The sequence below is a fragment of the Balaenoptera physalus genome, assembly GCF_965194825.1.
Source record: "Balaenoptera physalus genome assembly, chromosome: 6".
NCBI classification, from domain to species: domain Eukaryota; kingdom Metazoa; phylum Chordata; class Mammalia; order Artiodactyla; family Balaenopteridae; genus Balaenoptera; species Balaenoptera physalus.
In genome coordinates this window covers 53,051,377-53,068,576 of record NC_138885.1, presented here as the reverse complement: position 1 = coordinate 53,068,576, position 17,200 = coordinate 53,051,377, and the positions used below count along the sequence as shown (strand labels likewise).

Genomic DNA, 17,200 nt, shown 5'->3' with positions numbered 1-17,200 from the left:
GAAGAAATAATCACAAAAAGGCTGCTTCCAAGGGATAGGATTATGATGGACTTTTTATGTATTGTTTGAATTTTTTATAATAAGATAACTCACTTTAGAAGGAGAACATATAACAGAGTTTTGTTATTGGAGCAGAATGAGTGAAAAAATTGTTAGTTGTCGGGGTCTGGTAAGAACAAGGTGGGCAAGTTTTACTGCTTTTGTGAGGTAAAATCTGGAATTACCTCAAGGAGAGAGACCCTACTAAGGGCATAGGGTGCATGGAAAGCGGCAGCCGAAGGGGTGACTCTCAAAGTCTTCTTTGGTCTTTCTCTCCCTGTCCCCACTCCTGAAGCCCCAAGAGTGTGGGTTTCTCCCAGATTTTTTTTTTCCCTTCTGCAAGCGAAAGTGAGAAGAGTTGGAAGAATTCAGGGAGATTCCATGCTAAGAGTTCCCTGACATCTGCTAAGCCTTAGTACTGACTGTTATTTATTAGACAACTTTGCCCAAAACATCCCCTTAATGTTTAGTGTGCCAACCCTTGTAGAATTTACTCATGCTTCTGTGCAACATGAATCCTTCTTCTCACGACTTCTTGGCAATCCCAGAATACTTCTACTCTCTTCCCCTTTTCTTTCATTTCGGAAACCAGTTATGAAAAAATTTTATTCTTTCATTGTGGTTCAGAGGCAACTTGCGATCCTCGACTCAATTCCCTAATGATTTTATCAATGGTAATTGTTGCTTTGCCTTAACCATAGTATATTGTCTTTCTGTAAAAGTTTGGATTTTTCCAGGAATAGAAGAGTAGTAGGTTTTTCCAGCTTTATTGAGGCATAATTCAAAGTAAAATTGTAAGATAGTGAAGGTGTACAGCATGATGATTTCCTGTAAGAAGAGTCATGTTTGAGTGGATGCATGTATTAATGTAGAATAGCTAGGCTTTACTTTGCACAAATAAACTCAAAACTAGTGGGCAGTGATTGTTAAGTGGGATAAGGTTCAATCATATGGACTCAGCTGTTTGAACCTACACCTCTCTCACTGGTCAGTCTCCAGAGTTTCTTAGAGGTACTGAAGAGTAAGAAGGCTACAAAGAGGAATGTCAGAGGCTAGGACTTCAGAAAGGTCTTTGGCCATTAAAGGCAAAATGGTCATCGTATCCTTTAAAATCAAATGTGTTATGTAATTATTCCATTCGTGTAACCCACAGATATCTGGTTCTAGGAAAAGCTTTTATGGGTAACTGCTCCACTCTCTGTGATATTCTTAGCATTAAGAGCCATTTATTTCGTTGCCAAGAAAGCTGCTTTTCAGCAGTGTCTTTTAATATGACATGTTCCTCAATGATTTCTCTTTAAAAGCCTATCCACTTCTGTGATCGACTCTTTCCTCAGCTCATCTCTTTCATTTTGGCTGCCCTTTTCTAAATTGAAGCCATCAGTGTTCTCAGCACCAGCGGATTTCTGTCAATCCTCTTTTCATCTATTATGTCTCTGTAGCTAAGCCTGCCCACTTGGCTCCCTAACCTGTAAACACCCTGAATTGCTTGCCTGTGCTCCTCCAAACACGTTCTGCTTTTGTGCCCCACTGACTTAAACAGCTGTGTCTTCGAAGGCCTTCTCTCTCCCTGTACGTAATGAAACCTCCGTACTATAAAACTCACCGGCCACATCACCTGCACTGCCTTCCTCCACCTTTAGCTTTCCACCTCAAGCAGAATGAGGCTGTCTGCCCTTTGTGCTCCGATACCGCAGATGGCAGGACCTTTGTTTCACTCTGCAGACCACTGTTCTTCCAAACGAAGTACAGGTCAATCCTCTACAGAAAGGTACAAGAAGGCTGTGTTAGATATTCTACTTACGTTTATTTCAAATCTAAGGAAGTAAAGTAAGCTTTTCTAATCTTTAATGAACAGAACTACCCTGGTACCTTCATTCAGTCCCCCATTATACCAAGTTTGCTCTCATGTATTTGCTCATATTCAGCATATTATGAAATCTTGTAATTACTTTTTGTCTGGTTTTAAGAGGATTTACAGATTATGTTAACATTTTTCTTAACCAAAGCTAACCTGTATGCAATGGACAATAGCCTTAAATGTATTTCCACAAGGGTCTCTGGATTCTAGATGATAATTGTAATGTAGACACAACAAACGACAAGAAAAAGCCAGAGCTGACGCCTCTGTACCCCTGTGAGCACTTCCTCAGCAGCAGGATGACACGTGCTTATGTGTAATAACATGCGGTGGCCCTGCCGTCAGACCCACTGTAGGTAAAAACAATCACAATAGCAAACATTGCATCTTACAGAAGATTTAAAATTATTAAGATCACGTAAAATGTAGATTTACATCAACTTTTGCTATCTAGGAACATTACCTTAAGGGTTTTTTTAAATAATTAATTAATTAATTAATTAATTAATATATTGGCTGCGTTGGGTCTTCGTTGCTGCACCTGGGCTTTCTCTAGTTGCGGCGAGCGGGGGCTACTCTTTGTTGCGGTGCGTGGGCTTCTCACTGCGGTGGCTTCTCTTGCTGGGGAGCACGGGCTCTAGGTGCACGGGCTTCAGTAGTTGTGGCTCGCGGGCTCTAGAGCGCAGGCTCGGTAGTTGTGGCGCACGGGCTTAGTTGCTCCGCGGCATGTGGGATCTTCCTGGACCAGGGCTTGAACCCATGTCCCTTGCACTGACAGGCGGATTCTTAACCACTGCGCCACCAGGGAAGTCCCCTAAGGGTTTGTTTTGCCCTGAGATATTAGATGAAAGGAATACAATAATGGAAATCTATAATAATTATAATAAGTTACAAATGGTAAATATCCATGATTGACAGAACATACTGAATCATTTATTAGGAGTATGTTATACAAAAGTTTAGAGACCACTGCCATGACACTGAATGCTTAACACTGTTGGAGGATAGAAACTGTGTCATCTTCATCTTTGTAGCTCCAGTATCTCCAGCACCAAGCACAGTAACTGGAATATAGTATATGCTCAGTAAATACCGAGTGAGTGGATAAATCAGTGGAAGAACCAGTACAGGAGGGGAATGCTCTGCAGAGAAACCCAAGTCTTTTTTTTTTTTTTTTTTTCTATTTTAAGCTTGTACCCAGTACAGCCTCAAACTAGTGGGGAGGAACCAGGATTAAAGAATCATCTTGACTCAGATGCTAGAAGTGGATTTATGTCTAAGTACATGTGGTGAAATGATGATCTTGCAATGTGAATATGTCTGGTGAGGTCATCACTTCCTGTCTGATGGAGAAAGAGAGTCTGCCCATTCAAGGGAAGAACTGGGGATTATTCTCCTTATGATTTCACCCTGAAACTGCACCCCCTTGCTCAGATCCTCATCCAGGTCTTGTTCTTGCACACCTTCCACTTGCGCCTCTGTTACTGTGGAAATTGTGGAACCTTGAAATGCTCACCTGAATTCCTGACCTCTAGTGTGGTCACAGCCCCACAGGTATTTTCTTGTAAATGATTACAGCTTTACTTACGTAACCCTGCAAGCCCAGGCCTTGTCCTTCAACGTAGTAGCAAAAGTCTTTCAGATTCATGTCATCATACTGCAGCAACAAATCTCACTTTAGGACTCAGTTGTTTTACTATTTAAGGATGGGTTAACCTTGGAAATTATGGATTCCTAATAGAGGGATCCTGTAGTCATTTATATTCATAAATAATAATATTAAGTGCTAAGGAAAGCAGTATGGACTAGCAGTTAGCTTGTGTTTTCAGAAGTAAAGAAAGATGTCATTTCCCCAGTACTTTAAAGGAGCAAAACAATTTCAATCACTAGTAATACAAAATAAAGCCTCATTACTTTGGTAGCAAATGTTTAATTCATCTATGTCATCTTGATGAAATGCTCTCTCAGATTTTATGGTAGCTATAAGCTGACCTAATATGTCTTAGGACTAGTGATATAGGCATTTCACAAATGATATTGATGTGTAATTAAATGTTCATGATAAATATACAGTATTCATTTGAAGCACTAATATTTTTCATTGCATTATTATGAAAGAGTAGCAACCATCAATAACAGGGAGAGCTGGCCTTCTGTAATTCACTGCCCATGAGCACACCAGGCCACCGGATAGTAAGCACCACGAACGCAGGGAACACGTCTCTTTCATCCACTGTTAGAGCCCCGGTGTCTAGTACAGTGCCTAGCACATAATAGGAGTCCAATAAATATGTGTCGAGTGGATGAATGAAGTATATGTGAGTTCATCTCTGGCCCTAGCCACATATTATACCTCTGTCTGCTCATAAAGGCAAGTCTCAACAGCTATTACTTAGGGCAGTGGCTTTCAGTTTCTGATCTGGGGAACCGTGGTGCTTTGTGGAGATGCTGAGGTTCTGCAAACAGTAAATGACTTTCTGCCAAACCTTTACATTGCTTGAGTGTATTTTTCAGGATTCTTAGCTACAATGCAATCTAGCTTAAGTCAAATTAAAAATTACTGTTTCAGGAATACCAACAAAGGTGGAACAAATGAAGCTGAGGAAAGGGCAGGACTCAGCCTTAGCTTCAGAAAAATTCACCACCTCCATCTCTCAGCAGGTGGGCTTCACGCACGCTCACTGCAGGCCAGTTTCTTTTAGTGGGACACATGGTTTATGACAGCCATTAAGCCTTATATCTAGGAACTTTAGTCACTGGATAAAGACTGACTTCAAGCTTTCTTTGGCCTTAAGTTTAAAATCTTAGAGAAGGAATTTTGTTTATGAAAGAGTTTGTCCATTGAAAAGGGTTTGAACATTTTTTTGCTCTAAGCAATTAATTTGCAATCCCACCACACTTTTCTTAAACTCCTGGTTTTAGTCTCATCTGCTTTTCTTCAGCATCGTTTCCCTCATTCTGAGCTTGGTTCTCCCTGCCCAGTCTTTCCCCCTTCTTAACTCTCCTCCAGGCATATTTGGCCCTTAGATTTCCTGTTCCCTGTGCTTGATATGCCTTTTAGTCTTTCTATCCTCTTGTCTTGAGTGAAGACTCTTCGCCTAGGGAGTCCCCTTGCAAATTCTGTCTGAAAGGAATTGAGGCATGTAATGCATAAATTTCAAGATGACGTAAAGCATAGCTGTATTAAATCTTTCTGGTGCTTTTAGAAGGTTTTCACTTAAGGACAAAAGGCAGTTATTTTATATCTACTGTAGTCCCGAGCAGCATGTAAATAGGATAGACGTTCTTAAAATAACTTTTTCTTAATAAAGTGGGACACCTTAAATCATCAGACAACTAGAATTTTCTGTGAAACAAGTGCTAAGAAATGACCTTGATTAGTAAAAAGGTACATATATATATGGAAGCATGAATAATCAATGCAGTCCTTCCTTTCTGTTTCTGGATAGTCAATTAAGGCTCCTTCTCCACCAGCCACAGCAGAACCTTCACCTGAGTCAGATTTGACAATGACATTATTTCACTATGACCAAAGGACGTAATAGCCCATTTTTAGAGCAGGACATTTCATCTTCCCTATTCTACTTAAACTTTTGTGCTGCATTTAGAAAATGTGAGAAACTTACCCTGGAAATACATGTTAAACATTGAGAAAATAATTACTAATTAAGTCAGAGAGCTGGATGGATCTAAACAGTTAAGGTAGTGGCCCTACAGAGCATTCTTCACTTAGCTCTATGGTGAAATAATTTAAAAATGAAGAAAAGTGAAGTTTTACTTTAATTAGTTTATGAAGATGTGGATAAGGGCTTTTGAAAGAATAGTGATGTAGCCCTTAAGAGAATGTCGGTTGAAAACTGGTGTTGATCTAGGATCCACTCAATTAACTATCATAATCTCATGATCTGCAGTTGATGAGCATGAATTCTATCATGCATAAACTTTCTTTTCTTTCTTTTTTGTTCTAGGTTATTCTTATTTAGAATAATTGAAAGAAGTCCTGCTTATTTAAACTAAAATCAACTAAAGACAAAGACTATTTAGTCTTTGTTTATATTACCTCAAGTTGTAGAGAGAATGAAAATATATTATTATGTTATAAGGAGTGATTCTCATACTGGAGACCACAAACATATGCTAGGAGATTTGTAAGTTCTCTATGAGAATGTAAATATTTTATGTTTTTATTTCAAACACAATCTTTAAGGAAGAATATAAACATATAAGCTTAAATTCATTCGTACAATTTTGGTGCCTATTTCGGTTTTCATGGATTTATGATGACATTAGTGCCAAGTGATCACCTAAGTGACAGAGTCTACATTTTAATATATTGTTTCTCAAATCAGAGTCTAAGAATCACAGTCTACGGACACAGTTTCAGGCATCTGTGAGTAACATTAATAACTAATATATATATATATTTTTTAATTTATTTTTGGTTGTGTTGGGTCTTCATTGCTGCGTATGGGCTTTCTCTAGTTGCAGTGAGCGGGGGCTACTCTTTGTTGCGGTGCACGGGCTTCTCATTGCGGTGGCTTCTCTTGTAGAGGAGCACAGGCCCTAGGCACGTGGGCTTCAGTAGTTGTGGCACACAGGCTCAGTAGTTGTGGCTCGTGGGCTCTAGAGCGCAGGCTCGGGAGTTGTGGTGCACGTGCTTAGTTGCTCCGCGGCATGTAGGATCTTCCCAGACGAGGGCTCGAACCCCTGTCCCCTGCATTGGCAGGTGGATTCTTAACCACTGCACCACCAGGGGAGTCCAATAACTAATATTTTTGATGATATTTTTGATGTTAGATGCTCTTCTAAGAAATTTTTGCACATTATCTGCCATAATCCTCATGACTCTAAGAAGTACCACTATTATCCTCATTTTACAGATAAGAAAACTGAGGCACAGAAACTCTAAGGAACTTACCAAAGGCCCCAGAACTGGGTTTTAAACCTAATATTCTAGCTCCAGAGCTCACACTTTTGAGTGGTTTGATATTTTTCTTCCCTGATAGAGGTAATGGGTACTGTTCCCTTTTTTTAATCATTGTTTACCCATATTTATGGTCATTAAAAAGTAATTACTTTCGTTAATTTAATGGACATAGATTTCAGTTTCTTAGAATGAAAAGACTTCAGGAAATGTTGGCTGGTCCCCATTTTAAGAGTATGATTACTTATAGAAGAAATTAATTTATATATCAAATATTTTGTAAGTTGTCAATGGAAAACTGTTCAATCATAACAGCAACAAAGTGAAGAATTTCTGTTGAGGTACGTTATCTATTTAGGAAGAAGACAATGTATCCTCTACCCAATTTTCTCTTCTTCCTCTTCCCTTCCTGAATAATCAGTCCTAAAGTCATTAGATGGGGCAGAACAAGGCTGCCTTCTCCACGGGGAGGGAGAGGGAAATGTGGTGGTCCAGAGCATGGTACTGGAGTCCAAGAAAGAAAAGAGGGGATCCATTTGGGAGACCTGACCTGCACTTATGTCAGAGACCAACCAGGATAACAGCTGTGTTCATGTGGAGGGACGGCCTGATGTGGGTGTCAGTACTCAAATGAAGTGGTGGGGGGAGCACCTATGACTGGGGGTGACCCAGTATAGTGTGCCAGAGCCCAAGCAGGGTGAGGAGAGTGTGAATATATGGGGAGGGACAGCCTGACATGAGATATAGAAACTCAACTGGAGGGGGAGGCATGTCCATGCCCTGGGACAGAGGGCAGCATGGGGAGGCAGAGTGAGAAAGGAGTCTGTTTGGAAGTGTATAGTCTGCCGTGGAACGCTGGAACTTATATGGTGGTAGGGGAGCACCTTCTGTGGGTTGTGGGAACACAAGTGGGCTGAAGAAGGCATTTGGGTAGAGGAGGGGTGGCATTAAAGGTGGGGGATTGGTTATATACAGGGAGTTGATCAAATAAAAGGTATAAAGGGTAGTGGGAGCTGGGTTTCTCACTGTTTGAATAAGGAGTTACAAATAGAGAAAGGGAAAAAATGAGAATGAACTTTATACTGTTTTACTGCAGTTGGAGGTATCAGTGTGCATGGCGCTTTCTCTTTATCTATTTTTAAAAGAGAAATAGAGCTAGAAATAAACATAGGGGTGTGTGTGTGTGTGTGTGTGTGTGTGTGTGTGTGTGTGTGTGTGTGTATCTCCTAGCTTTGCGCATAGAGAGGGTCAAAAAGCAGTGACATCTCAATAGCCACGAGCACATCTAGTGTCCAGATCGTGACTTCTAAATACCATCCTCCAAGGGATCAGAGCTCCTTGGGAAAATAGCTGATTCCAGAACTGTGACAAGCAAAGCACAAGACGAGACTGGCAAAATATGTTATTCCAGAAGAGAAGGAAGTGCTCAAAAATGACTTCAAAAGGACACAGAACTCTCAACCATATGTGTATTTTTATATACTTTTTGTTCTCTGCAAGGACACATGTTGTATCCTGATGTAATAATGGACTTGAGTTGACTGGCCAGAGATAGACTGACCAGAACTAGAATGCGAGTGGCCAGGTTGTTAGAGCTTGAGATGGATTTGCGTCTATTTCTTAAAGGTGATGAAGGTGAATGTAGGTTGAAGAGTCCTGAGAACTAGAGGGAAAGTAGAATATGTGGGAAGGAGTCTGGGGAGGATAGGGGGGAAAGTCCTTGAAGAAAAAATGAACAATTGGTGACTTTTGGGGCCTAGGCATTGACTTTTATCAAGAATTGTGTCAGAGAATAGCAAGAGATACAAGAAACTATCCTGGGTTTCTGGATCTATGGAAAGATGCTAGTTCCAAAGACTACAGAGTTTGGAGTGTCTCTCTTTGGGTTGAGAGAGCAATGGGAAAAACTGTTTCAACCTGAACTTGTGGTGATATCTGGATCCCCCTGTTAAAAGCACATCTTTAATTTGAAAGTTAAAGTCTGAGGGGCTGGAACTGAAAAAAGCTTAGGAGAAAAAAATTAATCTGCTCTGTAATCACAGAGCTTATAGCTAATTTGCCTTCACTTATAGGGAAGCAGTCATGTGCACTGCAGTAGGTCATAAGTTAGGCTAATCATTAAGATTTCTTGCGGCGTTTAAAAAATATGTAAGCTCTCAGAAATCACCAGGAATCACTGGTGTGGTGAAAAGGGTAAAGCCAGTTGCTTCAAAACCTATTTTTACCACTTCCTAAATGTGCATCCTTGAACGCGTTATTTAACCCCTCTGAACATCAGTTTTCTCACCTGTAAAATGGAACTAATAGTAACTATTTTATAGTGTTATAAAGTGCACTATAGATGCTCTCTCAATAATTGTTAACTTCTGTCACCTCCCTCCTCAATTAATACATATTTTTTACCTCGGGATGCCTCTCATTATAGCTAAAACCAAACAAAAATCTTAGTCTAAAATCTTAGATGAGAGTGTAATTTAACCAATTTAGTATAAAGGAGGGGGCTATGCATTAGGAATGAAAGGCCACAGAGAGGTGATGCAAAGCCTCCCTTTTCAGGATGCCCTTGTTTTGGTGAATGGCACAGCTAAACAGGTGGTGTCAGGGAATGTTTTCTCCCTTTTTACGTGACCCTCTCTTGCCAAAAGGCCACCTCACACTCTAGGAAGGATGCTGGGGTTCCCTAAGGAGTTGCCGGAAACCTTTTTTGACCTACAGCAAGGTAAGGAGGCTAAGATCTATCTTGCCATGCCATAGAAGCTTAACTATAACAGAGTTCAAGAGAGAGAAAGAAAAGCAGGAATTCATTTGGTGTTTGTGTGAAAACTGGATATGGCTACATGGGCAATTTTGTAACTTTTAATCCTTTCACTTGTAACATGAGTATGTCCTCTTCTCATTAATGTTCTTTATACCATGTATTTTTGTTTGTTTATTGTTTTTGTTTTTAGGGATACAGAGTATTCCATTGAATAGCTATGCATTATTAGTTAACCAAACCCCTAAAAGGAGATTTTGGTTTCTGTTTAAGTATTTATTATTATAAACATACTATAATTAATATCTTCTTTCATATATCTCTGTGTATACCTCTGATTATGTCCTTAGGATGAACTCCTAGAAGTAGAAATACTAGGCTTTCAATACACATTGCCAAATTGATCTCCAGAAGCTTTTAGAAATTTTTATTTCTTTGATGGTGCATTGAAGTGTCATTTCACTACACTCTCATTATTACTGGGTCTTGCTATTTTTAAAATTTCTGTGAATTTGTCAGATAATCAATAATAATAATAGCTAATACATGTACAGTATAGTGTTTATAAGGTACCAGGCACTGTTCTAGCACTTTACATATGTGTAGGAAGAATTCTAAGATGGCCCATAAGACTCCCAGCCCCCTAGTGTAAGTACCTTGTGTGGTACCTGGGAGTGTGAATATCAGGAGATAGTACTCCTGCGATTATGTTACTTTATGTGGCAAGAGGGATTTTGCAGAGGTAATTAAGGCCGCAGATTAGTTGACCTTACGATAGCAGCCCTTTAAATCTGAGTTTACAGGTCAGAGACAGAGGAAGTCAAAGAGATTCTAAGCATGAGAGGGATTTAACATGAGAGTGATTATCCCTAGTGGTCTTGAAAATGGAGGGTGTCCCATGGCAAGGAGAGCAAGCAATGTTTTGTTTCTGAGAGTGGCTCCTGGCTGACGAGAAGTAAAGAAATGGGGACCACTCCTATAGCTGCGCATATATGAATTCAGCCAACAGTAAGAATGACCTTGCAAGTGGATTTTCTCCAAAGCCTCTTTAGAAAAACTTAGCCTGGTTGATGTGTTGATTTCAGCCTTGTCACACCCTGAGCAAAGAACCCAGCCATGACATACAGACTTCCGACCTACAGAACTTTGAGCTAATAAATTTTTTTTTTTAAAGTAGGACATAGAAGCCAGCTTGAAGAGGTTTCCACTGGTTAAAGTGGGGATAATTTGAGTATCAAAATAAATAGAGTAACAGATGGCAACCCACTGAATAAAATGAATCTATATAGATAGTATAGACAAATTAATAGATACATAAATTAAATGTTTAATGAGGAGTGAGGTATTTACAGCATTTCAAAGTAACTCTCCACAAAATACTTATTAATTGCATGTGGGGGGAAAAAAAAGTAACTCTATAGGGGACAAACTTGGCAGATGCTACCTTAATTAAGTGTTCAAAGTGAACATCATCAGTAATGGACACATGGACATCAGGTGATAGAATGCAATGAAAAGAACACAAATCACTTCTGTAATATTCCTGCTAAACATGCATAACCTGGGTCTAATCATGAAGATAATCAGACAAACCCAAACTGAGGGGCATTTGACAAAATAACTGGCCTGTAATCTTCTAAAGTGTCAAGATTGTGAAAACCAAGGAAAGACTGTTCCAGACAGAAGGGCTACAATTTATTTATTCAACCACTAATAGACATTTAGGTAGTTTCTAATTTGGGGCTAGGAAGAATAGTGCTGCTATGAACATTCTTCAACGTACCTTCCCGTGAAAATATATGCACATTTCTGTTGGGTATATGTAGGAGTAGATTGGCTGTGTCATATAACTGAACAGATTTCTAAAGCAGCTGAACCGATTTACACTCCTACCAGCAGTGTATGAATGCTCTGGTTGCTCCATCTTCTTACCAACATTTGGTATTTTCTGTCTTTTTCATTTTAGCCACCCTAGTGTGTTTATAAAGGTGCTGCAATTTGGCTTTAAATGGGATTTTCCTAATGAATAAAGTTGAACCCTTTAAAAATATTTATTGGCCTTTTGGTTATTTTTTTATTTTTTTGGTGGAATGTCTATTCAGGTCTTCTGCCCCAGTTTCTATTGTGTTGTCTCCCTTTTGCTTATTAATTTCTCTGTGTTTTAATATATATATATATATATATATATATATATATTCTGGATACAAATCTTTGTTGAATATATGTATTGCAAATATATTTTCCTACTCTTTGGGTTGCCTTTTAACTCCCTGAGTGGTATATTTGGATGAACAGAAGTTTTTTTTTTTTCATATAGCAGGTTCTTATTAGTTCTCTTTTATATATATTAGTGTATATATGTCAATCCCAATCTCCCAATTCATCGCACCACCACTACTCCCCACTACTTTCCCCCCTTGGTGTCCATCCGTTTGTTCTCTACATCTCTGTCTCAATTTCTGCCCTGCAAACCGGTTCATCTGTACCATTTTTCTAGATTCCACATATGCGTTAATATACGATATTTGTTTTTCTCGTTCTGACTGACTTCACTCTGTATGACAGTCCCTAGGTCCAACCACATCTCTACAAATGACCCAATTTCATTCCTTTTTATGGCTGAGTAATATCCCATTGTATATATGTACCACAGCTTCTTTATCCATTCGTCTGTCGATGGGCATTTAGGTTGCTTCCATGACCTGGCTATTGTAAACAGTGCTGCAATGAACACTGGGGTGCATGTGTCTTCTTGAATTATGGTTTTCTCAGGGTATATGCCCAGTAGTGGGATTGCTGGGTCATATGGTAGTTCTATTTTTAGTTTTTTAAGGAACCTCCACACTGTTCTCCATAGTGGCTGTATCAATTTATATTCCCACCAACAGTGCAAGAGGGCTCCCTTTTCTCCACACCCTCTCCAGCATTTGTTGTTTGTAGATTTGCTGATGATGGACATTCTGACTGGTGTGAGGTGATACCTCATTGTAGTTTTGATTTTCATTTCTCTAATAATTAGTGATGTTGAGCAGCTTTTCATGTGCCTCTTGGCCATTTGCATATCTTCTTTGGAGAAATGACTATTTAGGTCTTCTGCCCATTTTTGGATTGGGTTGTTTGTTTTTTTTAATATTGAGCTGCATGAGCTGTTTATATATTTTGGAGATTAATCCTTTGTCTGTTGATTCGTTTGCAAATATCTTGTCCCATTCTGAGGGTTGTCTTTTCCTCTTGTTTATAGTTTCCTTTGCTATGCAAAAGCTTTTAAGTTTCATTAGGCTCCATTTGTTTATTTTTGTTTTTATTTCCATTACTCTAGGAGGTGGGTCAAAAAGATTTTGCTGTGATTTATGTGAAAGAATGTTCTTCCTATGTTTTCCACTATGAGTTTTATACTGTCTGGTCTTACACTTAGGTCTTTAATCCATTTTCAGTTTATTTTTGTGTATGGTGTTAGGGAGTGTTCTAATTTCATTCTCTTACACGTAGCTGTCCAGTTTTCCCAGCACCACTTATTGAAGAGACTGTCTTTTCTCCACTGTATATCCTTGCCTCCTTTGTCATCAATTAGTCGACCGTAAGTGCATGAGTTTATCTCTGGGCTTTCTATCCTGTTCCATTGATCTATATTTCTGTTTTTGTGCCAATACCATATTGTCTTGATTCCTGTAGCTTTGTAGTATACTCTGAAGACACAGAGTCTGATTCCTCCAGCTCTGTTTTTTTCCCTCAAGATTGCTTTGGCTATTTGGGGTCTTTTGTGTCTCCATACAAATTTTAAGATTTTTTGTTCTAGTTCTGTAAAAAATTCCACTGGTAATTTGATAGGAATTTCATTGAATCTGTAGATTGCTTTGCGTAGTATAGTCATTTTCACAAAATTGATTCTTCCAATCCAAGAACATGGTATATCTCTCCATCTGTTTGTGTCATCTTTGATTTCTTTCATCAGTGTCTTATAGTTTTCTGAGTACAGGTCTTTTACCTACTTCGGTAGGTTTATTCCTAGGGATTTTGTTCTTTGTGTTGCAATGGTGAATGGGAGTGTTTCCTTAATTTCTCTGTCTGATCTTTCGTTGTTAGTGTATAGGAATGCAAGAGATTTCTGTGCATTAATTTTGTATCCTGCAACTTTACTAAATTCATTGATTAGCTCTAGTAGTTTTCTGGTGGCATCTTGAGGATTATCTATGTAGAGTATCATGTCATCTGCAAACAGTGGCTGTTTTACTTCTTCTTTTCCACTTTGTATTCCTTTTATTTCTTTTTCCTCTCTGATTGCTGTGGCTAGGACTTCCAAAACTATGTTGACTAAATAGTGGCAAGAGTAGACATCCTTGTCTTGTTCCTGATCTTAGAGGAAATGCTTTCAGGTTTTCACCATTGAGAATGATGTTTGCCATGGGTTTGTCATATATGGCCTTTATTATGTTGAGGTAGTTTCCCTCTGTGCCCACTTTCTGGAGAGTATTTATCATAAATGGATGTTGAATGTTGTCAAAAGCTTTTTCTGCATGTATTTAGATGATCATAGGCTTTTTATTCTTCAATTTGTTAATATGGTATATCACATTGATTGATTTGCGTATATTGAAGAATCCTTGCATCCTTGGGATAAATCCCACTTGATCGTGGTGTGTGATCCTTTTAATGTGTTGTTGGGTTCTGTTTGCTAGAATTCTGTTGAGGATTTTTGCATCTATGTTCATCAGTGATACTGGTCTGTAATTTTCTCTTTTTGTAGTATCTTTATCTGGTTTTGGTATCAGGGTGGTGATGGCATCATAGAATGAGATTGGGAGGGTTCCTCCCTCTGCAATTTTTTGGAAGGGTTTGAGAAGCATGGGTGTTAGCTCTTCTCTAAATGTTTGATAGAATTCACCTGTGAAGCCATCTGGTCCTGGACTTTTCTTTGCTGGAAGATTTTTCATCGCAGTTTCAATTTCATTACTTGTGATTAGTCTGTTCATATTTTCTATTTCTTCCTGGTTCAGTCTTGGAAGGTTACACCTTTCTAAGAATTTGTCCATTTCTTCCAGGTTGTCCATTTTATTGGCATAGAGTTGCTTGTAGTAGTCTCTTAGGATGCTTTGTATTTCTGCGGTGTCTGTTGTAACTTCTCTTTCATGTCTAATTTTATTGATTTGAGTCTTCTCCCTCTTTTTCTTGATGAGTCTGGCTAAAGGCTTTTAGTTTTATTGATCTTTGCTATTGTTTTCTTTGTTTCTATTTCATTTATTTCTGCTCTGATCTTTATGATTTCTTTCCTTCTACTAACTTTGCGTTTTGTTTGTTCTTCTTTCTGTAGTTCCTTTTGGTGTAAGTTTAGATTGTTTATTTTCAATTTTTCTTGTTTCTTGAGGTAGGATTGTATTGCTGTAAACTTCCCTCTTAGAACTGCTTTTGCTGCACCCCATAGGTTTTGGATCTTCGTGTTTTCATTGTCATTTGTCTCTAGGTATTTTCTGATTTCCTCAGTGATCTCTTGGTTATTTAGTAACGTATTGTTTAGCCTCCATGTGTTTGTGTTTTTTACATTTTTTCCCCTGTAATTTATTTCTAATCTCATAGTGTTGTGGTCAGAAAAGATGCTTGATATGATTTCAATTTTCTTAAGTTTACCGAGGCTTGATTTGTGACCCAAGATGTGATCTATGCTGGAAAATATTCCATGTGCCCATGAGAAAAAAATGTACTCTGCTGTTTTCCATTTCCATTATAGGAATGTCCTATAAATAGCAATTAAATCTATCTTGTCTATTGTGTCTTTTAAAGCTTGTGTTTCCTTATTAATTTTCTGTGTAGATGATCTGTCCATTGGTGTAAGTGAGGTGTAGAGTCCCCCACTATTATTGTGTTACCATCAATTTCCTCTTTTATAGTTGTTAGCATTTGCCTTATGTATTGAGGTGCTCCTATGTTGGGTGCATATATATTTATAATTGTTATATCTTCTTGGATTGATCCCTTGATCATTATGTAGTGTCCTTCCTTGTCTCTTGTAACATTATTTTAATGTCTATTTTATCTGATATGAATATTGCTACTCCAGCTTTCTTTTGATTTCCATTTGCATGCAATATCTTTTTCCATCCCCTCATTTTCAGTCTATATGTGTCCCTAGGTCTGAAGTGGGTCTCTTGTAGACAGCATATATATGGGTCTTGTTTTTGTATCCATTCAGCGAGCGTGTGTTTTTTGGTTGGAGCACTTAATCCATTCACATTTAAGGTAATTATCGATATGTATGTTCCTATTACCATTTTCTTAATTGTTTTGGGTTTGTTTTTGTAGGTCCTTTTCTTCTCTTGTGTTTCTCACTTAGAGAAGTTCCTTTATCATTTGTTGTAGAGCTGGTTTGGTGGTGCTGAATTCTTTTAGCTTTTGCTTGTCTGTAAAGCTTTTGATTTCTCCATTGAACCTGAATGAGATCCCTGCCAGGTAGAGTAATCTTTGTTGTAGGTTCTTCCCTTTCATCACTTTAAATATATCAGGCCACTCCCTTCTGGCTTGTAGAGTTTCTGCTGAGAAATCAGCTGTTATCCTTATGGGAGTTCCCTTGTATGTTATTTGTTGTTTTTCCCTTGTTGCTTTTAATAATTTTTCTTTGTCTTTACTTTTTGTCAATTTGATTACTATGTATCTCAACGTGTTTCTCCTTAGGTTTATCCTGCCTTGGACTCTCTGCACTTTGTGGACTTGGGTGGCTATTTTGACTGTAATCTTTTCAAATATTTTCTTGGGTCCTTTCTCTCCCTTTTCTCTGTCTGGGACCTCTATAATGCAAATGTTGGTGTGTTTAATGTTGTCTCAGAGGTCTCTTAGGCTGTCTTCATTTCTTTTCATTCTTTTTTCTTTATTCTGTTCCGCAGCAGTGAATTCCACCATTCTGTCTTCCAGGTCACTTATCTGTTCTTCTGCCTCAGTTATTCTGCTATTGATTCCTTCTAGTGTATTTTTCATTTCAGTTATTGTATTGTTCATCTCTGTTCGTTCTTTCATTCTTCTAGGTGTTTGTTCTTTAATTCTTCTAGGTCTTTGTCAAACATTTCTTGCATCTTCTCAATCTTTGCCTCCATTCTTTTTCTGAGGTCCTGTATAGTCTTCACTCTCATTATTTTGAATTCTGTTTCTGGAAGGTTGCTTATCTCCACTTCATTTAGTTGTTTTTCTGGTGTTTTATCTTGTTCCTTCATGTGGTACATAGTCCTCTGCGTTTTCATTTTGTCTATTTTTCTGTGAATGTGGCTTTCGTTCCACAGGCTGTAGGGTTGGAGTTCTCCTTGCTTCTGCTGTCTCGAACAGAAGTTCTTGATTTTAGCATTTTCCAACTTAATACATTTTCCAGTTATGATTAACAATTTTTGTTGAACTGTTTAAGAAATCTTTGCCAACTCCTGGGTCATAAGTATGTTCTGCTATGTGTTCTTCTAAAAGCCTCATTTTTTATCTTTTGCATTTAGATCTTTAACACATCTGGAATTGATTTTTGTGAATGTTGGGAGGTAGAGGGTCAAGATTCATTTTTTCCATATGGACAACCAATTGACCCAGGACCATTTATTGAAGACTCTTTTTTGCATGCTGCACAGCAGTGTGACTCACCTCTGCCATAAGTCAG

General features: G+C 38.4%; 1 protein-coding gene across 2 annotated transcripts in view; it reads left to right on the top strand.

Moving 5' to 3' along the window:
• The window catches only part of CCDC148 (coiled-coil domain containing 148), a 265,733-nt gene that overhangs the window by 37,275 nt on the left and 211,258 nt on the right, over window positions 1–17,200 (top strand). The window contains exon 1 of one of the 2 annotated variants that reach the window (XM_082465005.1): window positions 1–17,200. This exon is cut by the window's left edge and continues 16,656 nt beyond it. The exons of the other annotated variant lie outside the window; for it this stretch is intronic. Within the exon in view, the coding sequence (XP_082321131.1) occupies window positions 17,113–17,200 (88 nt within the window). The 5' untranslated portion in view covers window positions 1–17,112. 2 annotated transcript variants of the gene reach the window in all.